At 38.9% G+C, this 2,038-nt stretch overlaps 1 protein-coding gene across 1 annotated transcript; it reads left to right on the top strand.

Moving 5' to 3' along the window:
• Nucleotides 1-623: 623 nt before the first annotated feature.
• Nucleotides 624-2,031, top strand: LOC109591799 (uncharacterized; the record flags this gene model as incomplete). Its single annotated transcript, XM_020007441.1, has 7 exons — nt 624-703; nt 772-876; nt 923-1,066; nt 1,173-1,334; nt 1,382-1,603; nt 1,651-1,734; nt 1,817-2,031. Coding segments are annotated over exons 3-7 (784 nt in total), but the record flags the coding sequence as incomplete, so codon positions are not given.
• Nucleotides 2,032-2,038: the final 7 nt, after the last annotated feature.

Raw genomic sequence — 2,038 nt, 5'->3', positions numbered from 1 at the left:
TACATCAATATGTATCAGAAAATGTAATAAAAATTGGGGGTGATTTTTTGGCCATTTTTTGGAAAAAACCATGGGCTATAGCCTTGGGTATTTTTCAGAAAACAGCTCATTTTTTGAAATGGTCGTAACTTGAAAAATTGAAGTCGGAATTGGCTCAAACTTGCTACACAGCATAAGTACATCAATATGTATCAGAAAATGTAATAAAAATTGGGGGTGATTTTTTGGCCATTTTTTGGAAAAAACCATGGGCTATAGCCTTGTGTATTTTTCAAGAAACGGCTCATTTTTTTAAATGGCCGTAACTTGAAAAATTGAAGTCGGAATCAGCTCAAACTTGCTACACAGCATAAGTACATCAATATGTATCAGAAAATGTAATAAAAATTGGGGGTGATTTTTTGGCCATTTTTTGGAAAAAACCATGGGCTATAGCCTTGGGTATTTTTCAGAAAACAGCTCATTTTTTGAAATGGTCGTAACTTGAAAAATTGAAGTCGGAATCGGTTCAAACTTGCTACACAGCATAAGTGCATCAACATGTATCAGAAAATGTAATAAAAATTGGGGGTGATTTTTTGGCCATTTTTTGGAAAAACCATGGGCTATAGTACAGTGTCTTTATTAATTTTTTGTTATTTTATAGAGACAAGGCAGTAACACCAGGGTCAGGGCCAGCCTTCACTCCATTCAAGAAAACCCTGTAAATCATTATCAGGAATTCATAATTAATTTTTATTTTATATTTCTAATATTAATTATTTTGATTAGCTCCACCTCCTCTCAGAGAGCATCCGGTGTTCCTAAAAGACTTCTAACGTCCGTTCCTTTTGTCTCCTCCCCTCGTCACTCCTCCAGACCACAGAGGAACAAACCGTGAGCCACGCCCTCTCTCTCCACTCTTTATTTTATTTCATTTTAGTGTGCAGGATCCTTTAGCTACTCCTCCAAAGTCCCCTTCATTAATGTCCTCAGTCCATCGTAGCAGTACAAAGAAGGGAAGGATGGATATGAACGTGTTCATGGAGCGAATGGAAGGATTTAAAGCAAGGATGGCTATACTCAAGTAAAAGTGGAATGAGTGTACATGTACTTATCCAACTTTCTCACTCTTTTTTTTCTTTTATTTAATCTTTTTTTGTGACATAATGTCATTGGTTCCTTCTCTACAGCGCTATGAACAGAAATGAAGACAGGGATCCTATTATAATCAAGACTCCACTCCCAAGTCGGTCCATACTTGCCACGCCTACTTCAATTTTAAAAGCGAAACCGACAATATCTCAAACGTCTTCACCTCCAGTTTTTACTGACACGACTACAAGACGTATCAGGTTGGTCAGTACGGCCGATGGGCGGAGTCACACATTATTATTATTAGATTTGCTCTTGAAGATTCAGGAGAGAAATTAAGTTCTAGCACTATTGCTATAGCAACACCACTCCCACCTTCTGATGATGAGTCTGATTCATTTTATTCACTTGATGGTTCGGCTGATGAGATGGGCGGAGACAATGAAGGCGTGGCTCAGGCAACCATAACATCCCCTCCATCATTTGCTAATGAGGTCGTATTAGGTGACGCTGGTGGTAGAGACGAAGGGTTAGTGGTTTAATGGTTCCCGTGTGATTTATTATTAATGATGATAGGGAGATGGAGGGGTCGTTTATTGCTGCAGAAGATGAAGATGAAGAAAAGGAAGAAGAGCATTCTGTGTCCACTTCTCAACTAAAGTTAGTTTTATATCTTTTATGGTGACTGAGGAATCATTTTTTGTTGAATTATATGTATTGCATTGTCATTAATTCTCCTTAGATCTGCTCTCAAACTGACTCCTAGTTCTCTTCGTTCCTCTTATGTACCACCTGCTCCAGTCAGTATGGACACTGTCTCTCTATCTCCTGTCATCAAAATACCAAGGAGACGTCTTCCAGGATCAAAGATGGCTTCGAAACCATCAACATCTGCACACACTCCAGTTCATTCCAGTGTGATGGTATCTACTCAAGAGTACACGTTCTCGCCCCCGAGCACTGT

The sequence above is a fragment of the Amphimedon queenslandica genome, unplaced genomic scaffold (assembly GCF_000090795.2).
Source record: "Amphimedon queenslandica unplaced genomic scaffold, v1.1 AMPQUscaffold_7201_Cont20846, whole genome shotgun sequence".
Taxonomy (NCBI): domain Eukaryota; kingdom Metazoa; phylum Porifera; class Demospongiae; order Haplosclerida; family Niphatidae; genus Amphimedon; species Amphimedon queenslandica.
The sequence above is the reverse complement of the archived record's forward strand: the minus strand, read 5'-3'. Positions and strand labels throughout refer to the sequence as shown.